General features: G+C 65.3%; 1 protein-coding gene across 3 annotated transcripts in view; it reads right to left on the bottom strand.

Moving 5' to 3' along the window:
- The window catches only part of SBNO2 (strawberry notch homolog 2), a 47,227-nt gene that overhangs the window by 13,770 nt on the left and 15,046 nt on the right, over window positions 1-18,411 (bottom strand). For all 3 annotated transcript variants that reach the window (XM_045087950.1, XM_045087953.1, XM_045087954.1), the window contains exons 3-7: window positions 16,271-16,344; window positions 15,524-15,635; window positions 2,751-2,912; window positions 418-501; window positions 92-188 (exon numbers count right to left, since the gene is read on the bottom strand). In XM_045087950.1, the coding sequence (XP_044943885.1) occupies window positions 92-188; window positions 418-501; window positions 2,751-2,912; window positions 15,524-15,635; window positions 16,271-16,344 (529 nt within the window). The remainder of the gene's footprint in view (window positions 1-91; window positions 189-417; window positions 502-2,750; window positions 2,913-15,523; window positions 15,636-16,270; window positions 16,345-18,411) is intronic.

The following is an 18,411-nucleotide window of genomic DNA, read 5'->3' as shown; positions in this document are numbered from 1 at the left end:
GGCCACTGGCCCTGCCTCCAGCTGGAGCCCGCTGGGGCTGTGCAGGCCTGGCAGGGCCCGGCTGGGGGCTGGCAGTGGGCAGCGCACTCACATTTGGACGGTACGTAGTCGGCGTAGGTCTCTGTGTGGCCCAGCTCCTCCCCCTCATCCTCCTCTGCCTCGTCTTCCTCCTCAGGCTGACTCTGGGACTGAAGGTCAGTGCTAGAGCTGTGGTCCCGGCTGCATGGGCCGGTCCTGCCCGGCACAGCCCTCCCTCCCCCAGGGGACAGCCAGCCCAGTGAATGGGGCACACACACTCCCCCCACCGTGTGGTGCCTCCCCACCCATACAATGGGGAGACCCTGCTTCCAAACAGATGCCCCCGAGCATCCCAGGCCCTACGAGAGGCAGGCAGCACTGGGGAGGGGCCCAGCTTACCTGGTAGCTGACAAGAAGTGGGGTGCTGGAAAGGGAGGACACAGGGTCCTCAAGGCCTGTCCATGGCCCAGTGGGCAGGAGCAGCTAGAGCAGAGAGTGGACATGAGGCAGCAGGCGAGATCGGGGAAGGAGGCGCCCCCCATGGGCCCCTAGCCTGGTCTCCAGCGGGTTCTCACACTGTCCTCACGCCCCTCAGCCCACGGCCAGCTGCCTGCCTCTTTTCTGCTGCCTGGCAGCTGGCTCTCGAGCAACAAACCACAACCCCCATCATGCAGATCAGCAGAGGGAGGACATGTCCCGTGTCCCAGACCACAGTCATGCCGTGGGAAGACTGACCACCTGAGCATGGTCCCAGGCGACCAAGAACCTCGTAGACAAAGGTGGTGCCTGGGGGGAGCCCATCGGCCATGGGCACACGAGGACCAGAGCCCAGAGGGTCCAGGACAGGAGACCCGAACCCTGGAGAACCGTGTCCCACCCGGCCCTCCACCGGCCCGCCCTCAGGGAGCGATCACACTGAGGCTGCTGGGGGTGACCTGTCCTCGGACACACGGGGTGGACGCAGCAGGGTCGCGACCAGATCTGCACAGTTCTAAAACACACCCTCCCTTAAAATAAAAACCATGAAAGTAGTGTGGTCATCGCAAAGCCACAAGCGTGAGAAACAAGCAGAAATGAAAAAGTCCCTTCCAGGGCCCATCCCCTGCCGGACCCCACCCTGCCCTGACCCATGACTGTGGACGCCAGCGGCTCCCTCCTGAGCACACACAGAGCTCGACGGTCCTTTCCTGTCTGGGGGATGACAAGCTGTGGGGTGTGGGATAGCCCACTTGATTCCTAGGACTCCCGCTGTTGGCGAAGGTTAAAGACGCGCCGAAGCTTTTTTGAAAAATAAATGAGACGGAAGGCGAAACCAGGAGCAGGAAACCTAAACTCTATGCCCCGTCCACCCCCCCTTTTTTTTTAAAGATTTTATTTTATTTATTTATTTGACAGACAGAGATCACAGGTAGGCAGAGAGGCAGGCAAAGAGAGGGGGAAGCAGGCTCCCCACTGAGCAGAGAGCCTGATGCGGGGCTCGATCCCAGGACCCCAAGATCATGACCCCAGCTGAAGGCAGCGGCTTAACCCACTGAGCCACCCAGGTGCCCCCCCTTTTTTTTAATTAACAAAAACAAACACCCAATTAACCCCCCCAAAAAAGCAAAAAAAAAAAAAAAAAAAAAAAAAAAAACCCGGGCCCGGGGTTCCTGGAAGGCTAAGGCAGGACGCCCGCCAGGCGGGCAAGCAGCAGGCCCCAAGCACCGGGTGGCGGCTGTCCTCCTGCTGACCATTTCCAGTGGCCTCTGCCTCACGCTCTGCACCCAGGAGCCAGGGGCTGGTCGGAGGCCCTTCAGCCCAGATGCAGGAAGGCGGCCCGGGCCTCCCGCCACGACTGTAGAGGACAGGGACCGCACAAGGCCGCCCTGGGCTCTTCCTGCCCTTCTGCCAGCCCCACACTGGGCTCCAGGTCGCGCTGACCCATCCACTGTCCCCTGGCTCAGAGGGGCCGGGAGGCGCCGAGGGAGCACCAGACGGCTGGGCAGGCATCGTGTCCACTAGTGTGGACCACCAGGCAGGGCTCGGGACAGAAGACGCTGCTCCCCCCTGGAGGCACGACCCCTCACCCACATCCCCAGTGCTCCCTGTCAGACCCTTGAGCCCGGTTCCGGCTCCGAAGAGCTAGGGGCTTCTCTTCCAGCAGCGAACCCCGGAGGGGAGCCGGACGGGGGCCCACCTCCTCCCTGATGTGCCTCTGCCCAGTCCGGGAATGAGCTGGAGTCTGGGCCTGGCACACTGGGGACCCCTCCCATCTGGCCGGATGTCACCCACGCTCCCCCATCAGAGTCTTGCACGAGCTCCACAGGCGCCAGCGCAGCCCTCTGGCTCCTGGGTCCCCACCTTCTCAAAGCCAGGAACACCCGCCCCCCCCACAATGCCTCCGGACAGCGCCTAGGACCCCCAGAGGGAGAAGCGGTGCTGGAAGCTGGCTCTGGCTGGTCTCCCGGTGAACCCCGTATGCCCAGCAGAGAGAGGCGTCGAGACGGAGCCACCGGAGCCAGTGAGGGCGATGGCTGGCTGTGACAGGACCCTTCGCAGAAGGAGGGGTAAGGAGCCCAGTACAGGAGCTCCCCTCCCCCATGCCGCACCCCTGCATTCTCGGACATGCGGAAACCGCCAGGACCCCTGACCAGCGACCTTACTGGTGTCTCTGGGCAACCCGGAGCTGCCCCCAGCCTTGGATGGGGCCCCGGGCCAGCGGCCTGCGCGGAGGCCTCTCGGGCTGAGCTCACCTTCTCGTGAGCGGCGGGGCCGGTGCTCACGTCCCAGATGGTGGGCACCTGGCTGAGGCTGTCGGCCGGCAGGAAGTCCGGTGTGTCCGCGATGTCTGAGAGGGAGTCCACGGACGAAGAGAAGATGGAGGCGTTGGAAAGGTCGTCGAGGTACGCGGAATCCTGGAAGACAGGGGGGACGAGAGGCAGCCAGCGCGTCGGGGGGCCCAGGCGGGATGGACACACCCCTGCCGTGAGCTGGAGAGGCGCCTCCACACGCGACCCCAGGGACAGACCCCGAGCCCACGACGCACAGGGAGGGACCAGACACAGAAGGCCACACGGGGTGTGAGTCCACATGTGTGACACTTCCAGACCAGGCTCCTCCATGGACGGGAACGGGGGCTCGTGGGGGCCGGGGAGGGGTGGGGAGTGACAACAGATGGGGACGGGGTTGCCTTCGGGGAGATGCAACATTCTGGAATTAGGTGACACTGGGAGCATGTCACACCGGCACACGGATTTCAGGACACAGAAAGCCCCACACCTTCGAGGGGGAGTTTGTTGTACAGGCTACACGCTGTTCAGAAACCTAAGTGTGAAAGATATGAAAGACAATGCCAGGTTGTTCCCATGCTGCCCCTCCCCACCCCCAGGTCACAGACGCTGAGCGCCTGTGTGTACCCTCAGGACACTCGGCGACCAGCCCTGAGGGTTCCTGGACCAGCAGGGAGTGAGCCCCCAGCTGGAGACCCCCTAGAGACTGTCCCCCTCAGTGGTGGTGTCCGTGCCACCGACCACCAGGAGAGGGCAGTAGGGGCCCGTGTTATAGACAGGGACCCCTGGGGGCCTGAAGCTGGGGAGGGGGGAGCCCCTTCCGATTCCCTGAGCCCCTGCAGGCCTAGATCCGGGGTCAGCCAACTCCTCATGGGGAAGGAGCCTCCACAGGCCCTCCCAGGCCAACCTCCACGTTAGAGGCTGGTCATGCTGACTCAGGTCAGTAGGTGCAGGCGCTTCATGGGGAGGGAGGCAGGGCTACATGAGAGCAGTAGAGAGTTGCCCTCCAGGAGTCCCCAGGCACCCCTTATTATGTCTTAGCCCATCAGGGCCCTTGGAGGGCCAGGCCAGCCAGGCTGACGAGCCGGCACACTAGCCCCTGGGGCATGGTAAGGAAGATAGGCAGGGCTGGCTGGGGGGTCTCGGACTCTGCAGAGGAAGGAAATACGTGGGCCTAGAGCCTGTCCTGCTGCACCGGGCTCAGGCCCCGTGAACACAGGTGACCTGGCTTCTGGGGGTGGAGGGCAGCGACCTCGCAGCCCCCAGGTCCCTGAGAACAGGTGCCGGGCTGCGGCCAGTGCCGGGGCCTGCCGCACTCCACCTGCGAGGGCTTCCCTCCCATTCGTCTGCGTCGGAATGGGATCCCTGTTCCTCGGTGGTGGTGATGGTGGTGGGGGCCTCCAGGTCATACCACCCAGCTTCCTAAGGGTCTGCCGGGACACCAGAGCACACACAGCCCCGAGGACCAAGCAGGCTGGGGCCTGTTGTGCGGGGCCCCTCGGGAAGGGGTGGGCAGGCATGGGGCCAGGCCTCCCTGACGGTGGCCGGATGCAGGGGCTGTGGTTTGCGGGAGTCTATCTCCTGAATGGAGCTGGTCCCACAGCCAGGCCAGGACTCAGGGTCTGTACAGGAAAGATCACCCATGGCCAAGTCAGCTGGTGTGAGGCTGGGCACCTTGACAGGTACCCAGGTGGCCGACGACATACAGGAAACCAGAGGGACCACTGCACCCAGCCTGGGCCCAGGGGAGGCAGACCCTGGCAGGACTCGACAGCCTAGACAAGCCCGGGCGAGGAGACAAGACAGTGGCTGGCAGGACCAGCACAGGCAGGCAGTGGCCTGGGAAGGTGTATAAAAGTCCACAGCATGGGGACAGGGGCAGGAGAGCCACACCAACCCCCGAGTGGGAAAGGCACACCTCGACACTGCTTGGGATGCCCGGCGGCAGCACAGGTCAGAGCAGCCGCCCATGGGGCCAGAGGGTGGGGGGGTGGTGCTGAGTGGGCAATGGGAGGTCTGGCCCTGCTGACCGTGAGGCCTGCTCTCTGCCCACCAGGACCTCCCGGGGACTCTGCCACCTTCCAGGGCAGCTGGGGTCCGAGGGGGGGAAGGCTGGGCCATGGAAGCTGGGTGCTTGGTCCTCGGAGGCCGCATGGAGCACGGACCCCTGCGGGCTGCCAGGGGAGGTCTGGGTACTGGCGGCCGTCTGTCTTTGCTAAAATCCTTCTGGAATCACATCTTCTTTCCTTCTTTCCTTCCCACAGATCACCCGCAAGCCTGGTCACAGTGACAAGTGCCCCTGAGGCCATCAGGCTGGCAGCCCCAGGAGGCCCCGAGGGGTGGACCTGCTTCCTGAAGGTGAAGCAGTCACAGCAGGAGTGCACGCAGGTGGGGAGGGGCCCTGACCGGGGCTGAAGAAGAGGAATGGCACCTGGCAGAAGGTGGGTGCTTGTGGGCCCCCCTGCGTGGGCGGCGCAGAGAGACCCCTTCTCACGAGGATGGTGTGGACCGACCAGCACAGCAGGCCAGGAGACAGGGCCAGCGTCCACAGGCAGGAGCCGTGTGGGCAGCAGGGACCCCTGATGGGACGAACGCAGCCTGGGGACGTCCTGCAGGACCCCCGGCCAGCCCTCCTGCGACCTCCCAGGGCACCACACGAGGAACAGTGGACTCAGGGTCCCGGCCCGGAGGGTCCGAAGCTGAGGGACAACGGAAATCCCGTGGGGTCGGGACGGGGTCCGGGGACAGAGCGAGGATCTCTGCTGAAGGAGGGGACGGGGCCCACCCGTCACTGCGCGGCCGTGCAGTGTGAGCGGAGGGCCCACGCGGGGCCCCGGGAGCTCTGTCCTGTGCGGGAACTCCGCTCACGACTGCTCCGGAAGAAGGGCTACTAGCAAAGTGGGAGGGTTCTGCCCACTTCGGGGCGCCGCTCCGCTTAATTCTTGGGTCCAAGGCAGGCAGGGCTTCACGTGGGGCACCGGGGTCCCTCCCGGCCGTACTCCCTGCCCAGCAAGGGTGGCAGGATGAGGCGAGGGCTGACCCCTCCCAGGTGGGCAGCTCACCAGCCCCTGGGTCGGGACCAGATGCCCAGCGGCCACCAGCGGATCCCCAAGATGACCCAAACCCAAACTCACCCTCCACGGACCCCCAGCAAAGTACCTCCTGAGACGCCAGGCCTCCACCCTACTCCGTCAGCAACAGCCCCCAGTGGGGAGGGAATGGGGGGGGGTCACCCTGACTGTTCTGGGGGACCAGGGAGGTCACAGGGTCACCTGCCATGGTTACTGTCTCTCAGCATTTTGGGGCTCCCTGGACTAGATGAAGACTTGCCAAACAGTGTCCCCGACAGAATGGGGGCACAGGACAGGATGGCCCCACCCCAGACCTCACCCGGGGCTTCCCTCGGGGAGCTGCAGCTGCTCAGCGCCACCGGGACCCCAGAAATGCCCTTGTGGAGACAGGGTCTGTCCTGCTAGCCCTGGGTTAGTGGCTGGAACCCGTCTGGGACCCGTGGGGATCCTGAGGAGGCACGGAGGGAGTGCGCCGTTCCTACCTGGCCGCTGGGAGCCCACCTCAAACCGCACTCCGCCAGCTCCAGCCCAGGACACCCCGAGATAGTCAGGGTCGGGCCGGCCGCCATGGGGCGCTCTCCGGGGTCCCGGCTGCCCGGGCTCCAGCGGCGGGGGAGGGGAGGGGGGACCTGCCGGCGGGTGGGAGCGAGCGAGCCGCGCGCAGTTACCTTGTTGAGGGCCGCGAAGTGCAGCCAGAAGCGCAGCTGGGACATGGCGAGGGGGCGACGGCCGCGGAGGGCGCCCCGGACGGCGGCAGGCGGCTCCCGCAGGACCGCGGCGGCGCTGGGCCGCTCTCGGCCCGGCCGCATTTGCATGTTGGGTTAGTCACCGCCAGCGCCCACTTCCCCTAAGGCGGCTGACTTTCAGGAAATGATGGCTGCCTGGGAAGTCAGGGCGATTACGGGCAGAGCGAGAATTCCTGCACTGGGCGTAATCTGGCCACAGAGCTCTCCGCGCTGCCCCCCAGCCGCGCGCACCCCGCCGGCCGGCGCGCCCTCCGGCAGCCGCCCGCCCACCCCAGGCCCGTGCCTCGGTTTCCCCAGCCCGCGGGTACTCCGGGTGCAGACTGCCCTGGCCGGCGGGCAGGGACCTGCTCCTGCTCCTGGGGTGCCCATGGCAGGGAGGGGCACAAGTCCCCACGCCACAGGGACAAAAGGCAGGCCCAGCCCGCCCCTGTACGCCCCCCCCACAGCTTTCCCCAGCCACCTTGGAGCCTGTCTCCAGGCCTCACCGGGCACCCCCGAGGCCTCTAGTCATGCTACGGCCCCAGCTGGGGGGCCTCCCCACAGGAACCGGGGCCCCTCCTCTGCTCCTTCTCTTGGAACTTTGCCAAGGGTACGGCTCTCTCCCCACCCCCCTTCCTTCCCCTCCCTGCCTGGCTCCGCACCCTCAGCCCCACACAGGTCGCGGGGCACAGGCCGGGCTGGCGGGCAGCGCCCCGTGGGTCAGGGACTTTGCGCGAGCACCTCACGGTGCCCTGTCCCACGGGACACAGCAGCCGCGTGGCTAGGCCGGGCTCCCTGCACGTGCTTTCGGGTGAGGAGCACCTGTGGGGCTGTGGCTGGGGTGGGGACCCTGGGCCGTGGGCCTTGTCGGGGACTGTAAGGGATCGCGGGCTCCAGTCCCACAGAGCCACTATGGCATTCCTGTCCGGTCTGCACCACAGAGCCCGCAACCCCCGCCCCGTCCCAGCCCCAGCAGGGCTGTAGAAGGGAAAGTCCCAGCAGCAGGACGCCGGCAGGACGCCCACCCCGTTGGGAGCAGGGAAATGCGAACCAGAACCGGGGAGACGCCACGTCACGGCCCCCTGGACAGCCCGACCCCAACACGCAGTGACAAGTGCCGGCCAGGACGTGGGGACGTCGCTGGCGGGGACATGACGCAGGACCGTCTCTTCGGAAACAGTCCCGCAGCTGCTCGGACAGTTGCACACGGACTCACGCGACGACCCTGCGAGTCCACGGCTGCGTACGTGGCCGCGACACACGGAAACACACGTCCCACCAAACCCTAAGTGCACGTCCACAGCGACACGACTCACGGCAGCCAAAAAGTGATGACGAGCACAGTGTCCCCGCACAGGTGGATGTAGCCCACCCACATGCGGGAGCGTCCCCGGCCCCAGCAGGAGCGAGGCCCCCACGCCCCGCCCTGGGGACAGACCCCGAGCCCACAACACGCAGGGAGGGAACCAGACACAGGAGGCCGCAAGGGGTGTCCACACATGTGACACGTCCAGACCAGGCTCCTCCACGGGCGGAAAGAGGACTCGTGGGGGCCCAGGGGCTGGGGCAGGGGATGGCAGATGGGAACACGGTTTCCTCGGGGCTGATGGAAAGTTCTGGGACTGGACAGAACTTGTGGTTGCACAGCCCTGTGAATTTACCTTAAAAAGGTGGATTTATTCATTTGACAGAGATCACAAGCAGGCAGAGAGGCAGACAGAGAGAGAGAGGGGAAAGCAGGTTCCCCGCTGAACAGAGCCTGATGCGGGGCTCGATCCCAGGACCCTGAGACCATGACCTCAGCCGAAGTCAGAGGCTAAACCCACTGAGCCGCCCAGGCGCCTTTATTTTATTTTTTCTAACAGTTTTTAGTCACTCATTTTCTTTTGTGATAGTCTCTACGCCCAACATGGGGCTTGAATTCAAGACCCTGAAATCAAGAATCATACACTTAGGACGCCTGGGTGGCTCAGTGGTTAAACGTCTGCTTCGGCTCAGGTTGTGACCCGGGATCCCGGGATCGAGCCCCACATCGGGCTCCCCGCTCAGCGGGAAGCCTGCTTCTCCCTCTCCCACTCCCCCTCCCACTCCCCGTGCTCGTGTGCCTTCTCTCGCTGTGTCTCTCTCTGTCAAATACATAAATAAAGTCACACGCTTTCCTGACTGAGCCAGCCAGATGCCCCCAAAGCGCGGATTTCAAGGCACGTGGACCTGGACTGAGGTTCCAAACAATGACTAGAAACCAAACCAGAGAGACGCACGAAGTACACGGCCGGGTTCTCATGACTAGATCCAACTGCCACGAGGTCTGTCGGGTTTCAGCAGCTTCTGACCTTTGACTATTCGCCCCCCAGATCTCAGTGCAGACGGCTGGCCAATGGGCAAGGGTGGCCTTGAGGAGACGGGGAAGCCAGCACCCACTGGGCCCCTGGCTGCCCTGTCCCTCCCCACCGGAGGCCACAGGCTGGGGGTCAGATGCGTGCCTGGATGGAGGCATAGGGGCTGAGTGGGGACCTGGGCAGAGGCCCCGGCGGAAGTCAAACCCAGTGACTTACACGCAGGTCAGGTGTGTGCGCAGGGCCGCCCCCGAGGACAGGACTGCCTCTGTCCCTATCTGGCTGCCTCGCAGCTGGGAGCTGTCTGGCAGGGCCCCCTCTGGCCCCGGGTGACCCCCTGCCCTGGGCCAGGCGGGGTGAAGGGGGCGGGCCCGGCCCAGCTGCCCCGTTCCCCAAGAGCCCCCGTCTGTGCTGGGGTTCGGCCTCCTCTCCTCCCTGCCTCGCAGGTCCTCACACAAGCCGCGCCCTGCTGGGCTTGAGGCCACCACTTCCGGGGAGGTGGGGGTGCGCGTGGGGCAGAAGGGTGGGCCGGACACTGCAGGTCCCCTCAGGCACACCTCCCTGCTGGGATGTTCCTGTCAAGGGTGAGTTACGTCCCCCAAAGACTCACGCTCACGTCCTGTCCCCTGGTCCTGGGAACGGGACCTTATTTGGATACAGGATCTTTGCACGGACAGTCAGTTCAGGTGAGGTCGTACAGGAAGCGGGAGGCTGGGAGGCAGCCAGTGACGGGTGTGTCCTCGCGACACGCACAGGGAGGTAGCCTCGTGTAGCCGGGACAGGCTCTGAGTGATGTGGCCGCACGCACGGGGATGCCTGGAGCCCCCGGACCTGGGAGAGGCAGGAGGGACCCTCCCCTGGAGCCCAAGAAGGGAGCATGGCCCCGCCACACCAGGATCTGGAGGGCCTGGCCCCAGCACAGTGAGGGCATGCTCTCTGTAGTTCAAGGTCACTCCGTTTGTGGGGCCTGGTGGGGGCGGCCCTGGCTCACACGGCCCCCAAAGAAACGGCTCTGTTAGCCCACTGCCATGGGAACAACTGACCTGCCATGGGGACAACTGACCCTGAGCACTCTGTGCTGTTGTAGTTGGGGCGAGGGGGTGGGCTGGACCCCGACCCAGGGCTTTCTGCAGGGGCCACTCTCCAAGCACCTGGCCACCCTTCACTGCCTCGTCCCCTGGCTCCTGGCTGTCTCAGCTTCTGTGCAGCGACCCTGTGGAGACACCCATGCTCCTGCTCTCACTGGTCTGTGCTGCTCCGGCAGACCACAGAGGGGCCTTCAGGACAAACCCCGGAGCGGGGGCGGGGTTCTTGGCTGCGGCTCCGCGGGAACCAGGAGGCTTCCTTAGAGAAGCAGCATCCTGCTGGCTCTTGCTGCTACCAGGGGCTGCTGGAGGGTGCTGCGACCTCTGCAGAGCAGGCAGTCCTGCCCGCCCCTCCGCGGAGAGCTGCTGAGAGTTTGCAAAGCACTTTCCTGAGTGTGACCTCATCCTGGCTTCCCAGAAGCCCCAGGCCGGCGCACGGAAAGTGTCCTTACTGGGGGGGTGCAGGGCCCACCCGAGATGCTGGGAGCGACGCTCAGGGCAGTGCCCACCCCACTCACTGCATGAGGGGGCTTGGTGTGGAGACAGGGGCCCTCCCCCAGAGTCCGGCCAGGATGTTCGGGGTCCAGGTGGACCTGGGGGGAGGGGTCAGGGCAGCACCCGCTTCCAGAAAACACATGGGCCGGGCAGCACGTCCACAACCAGGACCCCAGAGATCCCAGAGTCGGGAGAGCATAGGGCAGGGCCTGGAGGCACGAGGCCTTGGGCAAGGCGGTCCGTGACCCTGAGTCCTTCGGTGCCAGCCGACCTCAATGTGTCCCCAGACACCCCCGATCAGATTCAGCCCACCTGGAACACAAGTCCCAGGAGCCTGCTCACGGATGTTCACCACGGCAGGGTTCAGGATCCCACTGCGGGAACCACCCAGATGCCCGTCAGCCAAAGAACACACACAGTGGGTCCCTCACACGCGGACCCGTCCCTCAGCTGCCGGCAGGAGTGAGACGCCCCCGGCGCATGCCCCGGGGACAGACCCCAAGCCCACGACGCTCAGACAGGGAACAAGACACAGGAAGCCACACAGGGTGTGAGTCCATACGTGTGACACATCCAGACCAGGCTCCTCCACGGACGGGAAGGGGGCTTGTGAGGGCGGGGCCCGGGGAGCAGGGAGGAGTGGGGAATGCTGGTGGATGTGGGGTTTCCTTTTGGGGCAATGGCACATTCTGGCATTATACAGAGGGGACAGTTACACGACCCTCCAAATTTGCTAAGAGTCACTGAATTGTATGATTTGCAAATCACAGCTTAAATCAAAAGCAAGGAATAAAAAGCCATGCACTCACAGCTGGGGTGGGAGAGTCCAAGGGGGTCCCCTCAACTACTGGGGGCACCAGTGAGAGCCGGAGGACCTGGGCGGCTCCATGCCAGCCACGGTCAGAAGAGGCCTTCCTTGGGGAAGCGGGTGGTGTGCAGGCTTACGCGGGGTCTTCAGGGGCTGAGTCTGGGTCACCCCAGACGGCTCCGAGTGGGGACACACAGACAGGCACCCCCAGCAGCCCACGTAGCAGCACTGAAGCAGCCCCTGAGGGTGGCCCGTCGTGTCACAGCCAGGTGGCCGAGTGCGGAGGGCCAGCTCTCCCCACAGAAGTCCTCCAGCCGACAAACAGTGAAGGAACAGAGACCGCAGTGTCTGCTAGTCAGTGACGGTCACCGCAGGCCACATCCAGCCACGCATGAGGAAATCCATCCCGCCCCCACCACGACAGACCGGGGTCCCCAGCAGCCTCGACGCACGCGCCCTGGGCGAGAGGGGAACGCAGCAGCAACCTGACCATGGCCGGGGGACAGCAGAGGGCCCCAGTGCTACTGCCCCGACCAGGGCTCAAGGTCAGTGCCACGCACAGGAAGACACGTGGAAGGGCAGGCACACAGGGGACACCTGAGACTGCAGGACCCGCCTGCAGGACCCCTGCCGAGAACACAGCACCCTGGGAAGGGCACAGGCCCCAGGCCAGCCTGCACAGCGGGGCCCAGCTCCCTGCGGGGGCCTCTGCGCTCCAGGCCGGGCGCTCTGGTCTGCTGGCTGCGTCGGGGGGACGGACCGCAATGCCACCCGACGAGAACGCGCCGGAGACCGCGCTGGAGACCGGGGCAGCGCGTGAGACGGCGGAGAGCCGGCACCGTTTCCCACCCGCCCTAGGCACCTGAAGTGCCATAAAGCTCATTTCGTCACAAAACCCTCACATGTACAAGAAAAGAGTATCAGCCCTGAAATTTTTAGGTAACCCCTGGGTGCATGTGCCCTTCATCCTGGAACTGGCCCCTGGGTTCTGGGCCACTGCAGAGGGTCCAGCTGCGACTACGCAGGGGAACAGAGTGGTCTCTGAGTGAGGACTAGCTTTGACTTTCTGCACGCCTGAGAGCGGGTCCCACGGGCTGCAGGCCCCACCTGGAAGCTAGGAACTCCAGGGCACCCGGCAGCTCAGTCAGCAGAGCATGTGAGTCTTGGTCTCAGGGTTGTGAGTTCAAGCTCCACTTTGGGTGTAGAGTTTACTTAAAAATAAAACTAAAATTAAAACAAAAAACAAACAAACAAAAAGCCAGAGAACCCACAGAGAGGCATAGACAACCCGCTGCCAATGTCCCGGGTCTGGGTTGGATCCTGCGTGGAACCGAGGGAGGGACCCAGCTCCCCCAGTGCTCAGCGTGTCAGCCCTTGTCACAACACAAGGAACAAAGTCCCTCAGACAGTGAAGCTGGAGCCAAGACTAGGCACAGGCCTGGGAACCCAGTCCGGATGCCCTCCCTGAAGAGAGGGGAGGGATGCTGATCCCGGGAACTGCTCCATGCCCCAAAGGAGACTGGGAGAGAAGGCCTCTCTTGCAGGCAGTCACACAGCTCATCTCCTTTCTCTTTTTGCTTTGGCTGCCAGGAAACTCAGGGCTCGGGTTTAGCGAGCAGGAGGGATATCAAGGCCTGCAGGTTTATGTTCACTCCTGGCTGCGGCGCAGCTCCAACTCCTTCCGATTAATAGCACAGTGAAGAACGTCAGAACGTGCCGTGGCCACACGTGGGCTTCACAGGGTGTGTCAGCCTCCTCTCGCTACCATAATAAGCTACCACAAATATTACAGCTGAAGACAGCACACCTTTATTACCTTGTGGTCCTGGAAATCACAAGTCCAAAACCGAAAGCTATGTTCCCCCCCCGGGCCCAGGGAGACCGGCTCCTGCCCTTTCCTGGCCCGCGGCCCCCCATCCTCCCCGGCGGCAGCGCCGGGTCTGCCCGTCTCCGGGACCCCCGCCCTCTGTCTCCCTCTCGTGAGGACCTGGTGAGGACGCCGGGCACCCCGGGAACCCAGGGTCACCCCCAGCTCACGGCCCTGACGAGGTCCCCTCTGCCGCGGGAGGGGACACATCACAGGTCCCGGGACCAGGAAGGGGACGTCTCCGAGGCTATCACTTTGCTGGTTGTCATGGTGATGGCATTCGGTCAGTCAGGAGCACAGGGTGTCCGTGGCAGGCCCACTGGCTGAGCCTCAGCAGGGTCTGGGCCCCCTTTCTAGCATGGCCCGCAGGCCTGGGGGTCACCAGGGAGTGGAGAAGGCTAACGGGGCCTCAGGACCCTTCACCCCAACTGGACTCTGGTCCCACATCCGTCTAATTCCACACTTAATACCAGGGGGAGATTCTGTTCGAAGAAGGTTCTGCTGCTTTAGAAGAAAGATCGGGTCCGAGCAGCCCCCCGCAGGGTGGGCCGCTGCCGAGCTCAGCAGGCGCTCGGTACCTATCTGGGAGCCGGGTACGGCCGAGCTGCACCGCAGAGCAGCGACCCCCACACGCAGTGAGATGGGTGCGGCGGCCCCAAGGGTGGGTCCGAGGAAGCGCACTGGCTCTGGGCAGAGCCGAGAGAAGCGGTATGAACTGAGCGATGAAAGCGAGCTGGGCGGGCGGCCCCAGCCGCGGCTTCCCCTCCCAGGAGCCTCAGCTCCCCGGCCTGGAGAGCAAGGGCTGCCCTGGCCAGGAGCCGGCATCCTGAGACGCTGGGGCTGGCTGAGGAGCTGTCCTGGACCCGAGCAGAAGACCTCGATCGGCGCTCAGAGCACGCGCGGCGGCTCAGGGAGGGGGTCAGGCCGTGGACCGCCGGCCGCACCCATTGTCGGGGACATGGGTGCTTCGCAGGCAGGGCGACGGCAGCCGCCACACCAGAGCAGCCAGCGCATCCTTGCGCGTCAGCAGCCAGCGGGAGAATCCACGTACGCCTGCAAAGGCTGCTGGGACGCCACCACGGGGACCCCTCATCCCTCCCCCGCTGCCCCCTCCCCCTGGGAGAGCTGGGGCCCAGATGAGGCCTGCGAGCCCCAGAGGGCCAGCTGAGCCCACTGTGCTCGCATGTCCTCCAGGCCCAGCCAAGCCCCTTCCCGGGGGGCCACACGGGGTCCAAGCTGGAGAGGGAGGGAGGGCTTGAGCCACACACGCACATGCTCCCGCGGTCCTGCCGGGTGAAGGCCTCCCGGGCTGCACCCCGCAGCCGCCCCTCGTGGCTCCTGGCAGCCATGCCTGTGGCTGACGACCCACTGGGCTTAGGGCCTCCCTGCTCCATGATCAGCTCATCCCCGACTTCAACTCAGTAACACGTGCAAAGACCCTGTTTTCCAAGGAAGCTCCCATTCTGGACTTGGCTCCAGGCCCTGCAGGGTGCTCCAGGGACACTGGGCAGCTCCCCGCAGAGGGAGCCGGTCGGAACCTACCCTGCCTGGGTCCAGGGGAATACAGCTGGTGGGTCTGAGCCGTATCCTCCTGGACTGCTCCCCAGGGGCCACACAAGCCCCCACTGTACAAGGAAAGCTGAGGCCCTGGGGACCCGAGCCCCCGGGGACGGACAGTTCCCAAGCTGCGTGCCGGAGTACCCCAGCTGTGGCAAAACCAAGTCCCGCACGGTTCTGAGGGCAACTCAATGCCGCCCCAGGCCGCCTCCGTCCCAGCCACAGATCCTGCCTGGGCTCCTTCCCACAAATGCTCTCTGGAGGCGCCTGGCTTCTGGAACCTGCCACAAGGAGGGCAAGCCGTCAGACACGGCCGGCGAGGGTGCATCGGAGACCCCCCCAAAATGAAACCGCACGTGTCTCTTCCTCCAGTGCGGGTGGGCTACACTCTTCAAATGGCCACCATTCGGGTCACGAGCACCCAGTCTGGTCTTCGCACCCAATGGAGCATCGCTCTGACCGGGGGTACAGGGCATGAGGTGCCACGGCACCCAGATGGGGCAAGCATGGGGGCCTGCACCCAGGAGAAGGAGGTGCTATGCTTGGAAAAGCAGACCCAGCGCCCCCCAGACGCCGCCTCACAGCCACGCCTGGGGCGCCAGCACCAAGCGGACAGGGGTACGCCTCCGGCCCAGCTCTTTCACTGCAGGGAAGCCGCCGGGGCGACCTGGGAACCCTCGGCCATGGGGGCAGCAGCTCTTCCTGAGTACAGACCACAGGCACTTGAGCTGGGCCAAGGCCGCCCATGCACCCTCACGGGAATGGCTGGGGGACCGCGGCTCCAGGTCCCTACCTGAGGAAAGTCGCCCGTCTTTGGCAGGAAGCTGGGGGTGGTGGTGGGAGGTCCGTAGCTGGTGTCCACGCAGGGCTGGCCGGCAAGGAAGGAGGTGGAGCTCATGAACTGGCTGCAGGGAGATGGGGACAGAGAGTGGCCGTTAGGACAGGAGCAGGAGCCACAGGCCCGAGGACCAGCTCCAGCGTCAGGTGTCATGGGCCACCCCCATCCCAGCCACAGATCCTGCCTGGGCTCCTTCCCACAAATGCTCTCTGGAGGCGCCTGGCTTCTGGGGCCTGGAGGCTCCTTGGAGAGGCCCACATGCCCGTGTCCCAGGACACAGTGCCCTGCAGTCGCCAGGCACGGCTGGGCTCCTCCACAAGCCGTTCCTGAGCCAGGCACTTGGCCTGCTCCCAGCCAACCCCCCGCAGGCTCCTACTTACTCTTCAAAACCCCACTCGCCGTGCCCTCCCAGCTCCTTCGCCCCCAGAGTTCTCACCCCCAGCCCAGAGGGTACCCACAGAGCCCTCTGCCCTTTTCCCTGGTGGGCTCTAAGACCGGCCATAGCCAGTCAGTCGCAGCTGCCTCCACGTGGCCAGGGCCTAGCCCACAAGCCCCTGAGCGGGATGCTGAAGCCCTCCACGGGCCATGAGCTCTATTTTATTCTGGCAGGGCCCGCAGAACCATGAAGGCTCTGGAGGGCTCCATGGCTGCAGGGCATGGCGCGGCAGGGCAAGCTAGGAGCCGGAGGCCAGAGGGACTTACGGGCTCTCGCTGGAGAAGGCTGGGTGCGGCGCGGGCGAGAAGGCGGCCCACCACGGGCAGTGCAGCACGGCGCTCTGAAACAGAGCAGGAGTGTCAGGGGCGCCCACCGGGGGCCCGGTCAGCAAGGGGGGGGGCACGCTGCCACCACGGCCTGGGTAGGAACTGCACCCTGCGGTCCCCCAGCCGGGTGGCCAGTGAGCAACCACAGCTCCGTGCGTCGGTCTGCCCATCCGTCCAGGAGAGCCCCCGGAGGGGACCGCCATGAAGATGGAGGAACCCATCTGCGCATGCGGAGGGCTCGGGCCGGCCGAGAGCCACGGGCACCCAGCCATGGGCGGGGCGGGACGGGGGAGGGGGGCGCGACCCACCTCTAGACTGGGAGCACCCCCTCATCTCCGGAGGGCCTAGAGGGCCCAGACTGCTGGCCCACCCAAGGGTCTGACCTGGGAAGCTGCATCCAACACAGGTGTGCTGGAGGGCCGGGGACCCTGTCTGGAGGCCCCCTGCTTCCAGAAAGTAGAGGGTGGGACTGGGGCACCTTCTGGTCCAGGCTCAAGGGACGTCCGTGTGGCAACAAGGGCTTCTCCGAGGGGCTCCGGGGGGCTCCCCCTCCCAGGGGGGAGAGCCTGTCCTTCTCGGAGCTCCCGCAGGCCAAGCCGGCTTGGAAGGGGTTCTGGGGAGCCCGCTTTGAGAAACAGTCATGGTGGGCTGGAAGGAGGACCCTGAGGTCAGTGGGGGTGTGGCGGCCCCGCGCCGGGCTCTGATAGGACCAGCTTGGGGGCGTGGACAGTGGACGCTCACACCGCCCGCACGACAGGCTTGTCCCACCCTGACGCACAGGCCTGTCGAGCAGGGGTCCCTTCCCCAAAGCCACACCGTGGCCTGTGTGGGAGCACGTCCGGGAGGCCCCGGCCACCGCTGGGGAGGGGCCCGCTGGCTGTCGTCCGTGTCCCCACTGTGTCCCCTAGCTGGCCCTGGCAGGTGGAAGACCAGCAGCCTTCCCACGGGGCCCCCTGAGCCAGGCTCCTCCACCGGGCGGCAGGAAGCCATCCCTTAGCCACGGCTTCCTCCCTCTCCACGGGACTGACTGACAGAGAGCTGGCCCGGGAGCTGGCCCGGAACCAGCCCAGATGGCTGGGTGAGGAGAGGCGCCATTCTCCGGCGCCTGTGTCCCCAGCGGTGCGGGGAGCCGGCCCTGACTTCTGACTTCCCATCACTGCGCACCCCCCCAGCCCCGACCCCTGCAGGGCTGCGCAGGCCCAGAGCAGCAGACGGGGGAAGGGGAGGGGGAGACCTGCAGGGAAGGGGTCCCGCCCACTCCTCCAGGGTTGGCGCGCGCTGCAGAGACACTACCGGAACACTACCGGAACAGTCTGGAGGAGCAGCCCAGGGCCCTCCCGGCATGACGGCTGGCGGCACTTCTGGAGAGTAACTATGGAAGCCTCCAGAAGCCCCTCCAGGGCAGCAGGGTGAGGTCACCCCAGCGCCCCAGTCTAGTAGTCTAGTGTCACTTCTCCTCTCCGGCCCCATGCAAGGAGAGAAACCGGGGGGCACCTGGACGGCTCAGTCCCTGGAGTGAACAACTCTTGGTCTCGGGGTTGTGGGTGCGAGCCCCACGTCAGCTATGGAGAGGACTTAAAACTAAAATCTTTTAAAAGAAAGGAGAAACTCCAACGTGAGAGAGGACCTAAGGGTCCCAGGGCCGCGGGCACTCCCAGAACATCTCACGACCTAGCAGAAACCAGGCACCGGGGGCCACTCCGGGCACACAGCAGGCAGACCCAGCTCGGAGGCAGCTTCCAGGCCAGGCAGGCCATTGTGGGGTGCGCCTCACTCCCCCCACCTCTCCTGCTCTGGAAAGCCGGATGGCGTGAAGTCACTGTGCCTCTGTCTACCAGCACCCCTGCCCCCTCTCCCCCAGCACAGGGCTCTGGGAGGCCGCCAGTCCAGGCCGCCCTAGTCCCCCTCCACAAGGTGCCACCACACCGCCTACGCGGGCCAACGCGAGCCTTCCTCGGGACCTGCCCCGCACAGCAGGCGCGTCTCTGCCTCTCCAGAGCAGGCCTCTGGGCGTGACCCATCTAGAGCCGGGCGCCAGCCTCCCGCCCCCACCCCACCCCCAGGCCAGCCAAGGCAAGCTT

The sequence above is a fragment of the Mustela putorius genome, unplaced genomic scaffold (genome assembly GCF_011764305.1).
Source record: "Mustela putorius furo isolate JIRA1106 unplaced genomic scaffold, ASM1176430v1.1 tig00000095_pilon_pilon_pilon, whole genome shotgun sequence".
In the NCBI taxonomy this organism is placed as follows: Eukaryota; Metazoa; Chordata; class Mammalia; order Carnivora; family Mustelidae; genus Mustela; species Mustela putorius.
The sequence above is the reverse complement of the archived record's forward strand: the minus strand, read 5'-3'. Positions and strand labels throughout refer to the sequence as shown.